The following is a 1,209-nucleotide window of genomic DNA, read 5'->3' on the forward strand; positions in this document are numbered from 1 at the left end:
CCAACCCAAAGTCCCCAGGCTCAGCTTCCTCAACAGAAGGCATGTTGGTGGGATTGAGGAGGTCTTCRAAGTATTCTGCCCACCGGCGACGTAAACGTTGGGGTTTACCCTGGTAGTCGAATCATCTAAATCTAAATTAATATCCTATTATTTGCATTTCTGATGATTCTGTTTGTACATCAGGGCAATTGAACTCTCTCTCTCTGACCCCCTGATCAGTGTAGTTGAACAGCCCTGCTGTACATGGTTATTAGAGTGCACTTGTCTTTAGATATTTATGGTATAAATGAGTAAAACAAACAGAATGAATTAAAAGGCAAACCAACTGTGACCGCTTAAGATAATTATGCAGGAAAGGCTGAAGTGGGTGACATTTTTTAAAATTTATCTCGTAGTACAAAAATCCCTGCAGCTCATAAATCTCAYTTCTGTGGCCACACAGTAAGAGCTGAAGCTGCCCTGATGTATCCGAGTGTATCAGCATTTTTTTATTTGTCASTTCCCAAGTTCTTTCTGTGGCGGCTACACGAGCCTGCGTGAGACTTTTTTTTTGTGTGTGATTCATTGTGGCACAATAAGGAATACTCACACTTCCTGTAGTGCCCAAGGACAGATGGTTCATCTGCTGGGTGAGAGGGCCCATCATGCTGGCAGGCTGCATGGACATAGTGTGGTCCATGGCTGGCGTGATCACTGCACCCTGGAGGAAGAAGATAAAAGATAAGGAAGAGGAGGATGAAGGCTGTGCAAATCCATTTCCAACAGATTTCCATGAGAGCTTMAAGAAATAAAATGTAATGCTACAAATTCTTAAGTTTCACCTTTTATTATATTCTATTCTAAGCAGGTAGACATGCTGTGCATGTAGTTTATATCAGGGATTCAGAACCTTTTTTTACCTCGGGGGCCAATTTATTGAACATAAAGTGACACGAGGCCCAGTCAGACACTACCAATGTATGGATCAAAATGATAATTATTCTAAATCTTGGTTTAATTTTATTGTATTTACATTATAACTAAATTTAATACACTTACATTTTAAAAGCAAAACTCCTGTCAAATAATCACAAGACGTTATTATGACAAACAATTTTTTATATTGTAACCTGTCCATGACAATTATTTGAACAAATACAACGGTCAATCAACAGACCACTCAGGCTTATCAACACAAATATACATATATGTATGTGTGTGTGTGTGTGT

General features: G+C 39.1%; 1 protein-coding gene across 9 annotated transcripts in view; it reads right to left on the reverse strand.

Moving 5' to 3' along the window:
* Positions 1 to 1,209, reverse strand: part of rbms3 (RNA binding motif, single stranded interacting protein) — a 378,321-nt gene that overhangs the window by 15,147 nt on the left and 361,965 nt on the right. For all 9 annotated transcript variants that reach the window (XM_014013118.1, XM_014013116.1, XM_014013117.1 and 6 more), the window contains one exon: positions 590 to 700. In XM_014013118.1, coding sequence (XP_013868572.1) covers positions 590 to 700 — 111 coding nt within the window. The remainder of the gene's footprint in view (positions 1 to 589; positions 701 to 1,209) is intronic.

The sequence above is a fragment of the Austrofundulus limnaeus genome, unplaced genomic scaffold (genome assembly GCF_001266775.1).
Source record: "Austrofundulus limnaeus strain Quisiro unplaced genomic scaffold, Austrofundulus_limnaeus-1.0 Scaffold98, whole genome shotgun sequence".
Classification (NCBI taxonomy): Eukaryota; Metazoa; Chordata; class Actinopteri; order Cyprinodontiformes; family Rivulidae; genus Austrofundulus; species Austrofundulus limnaeus.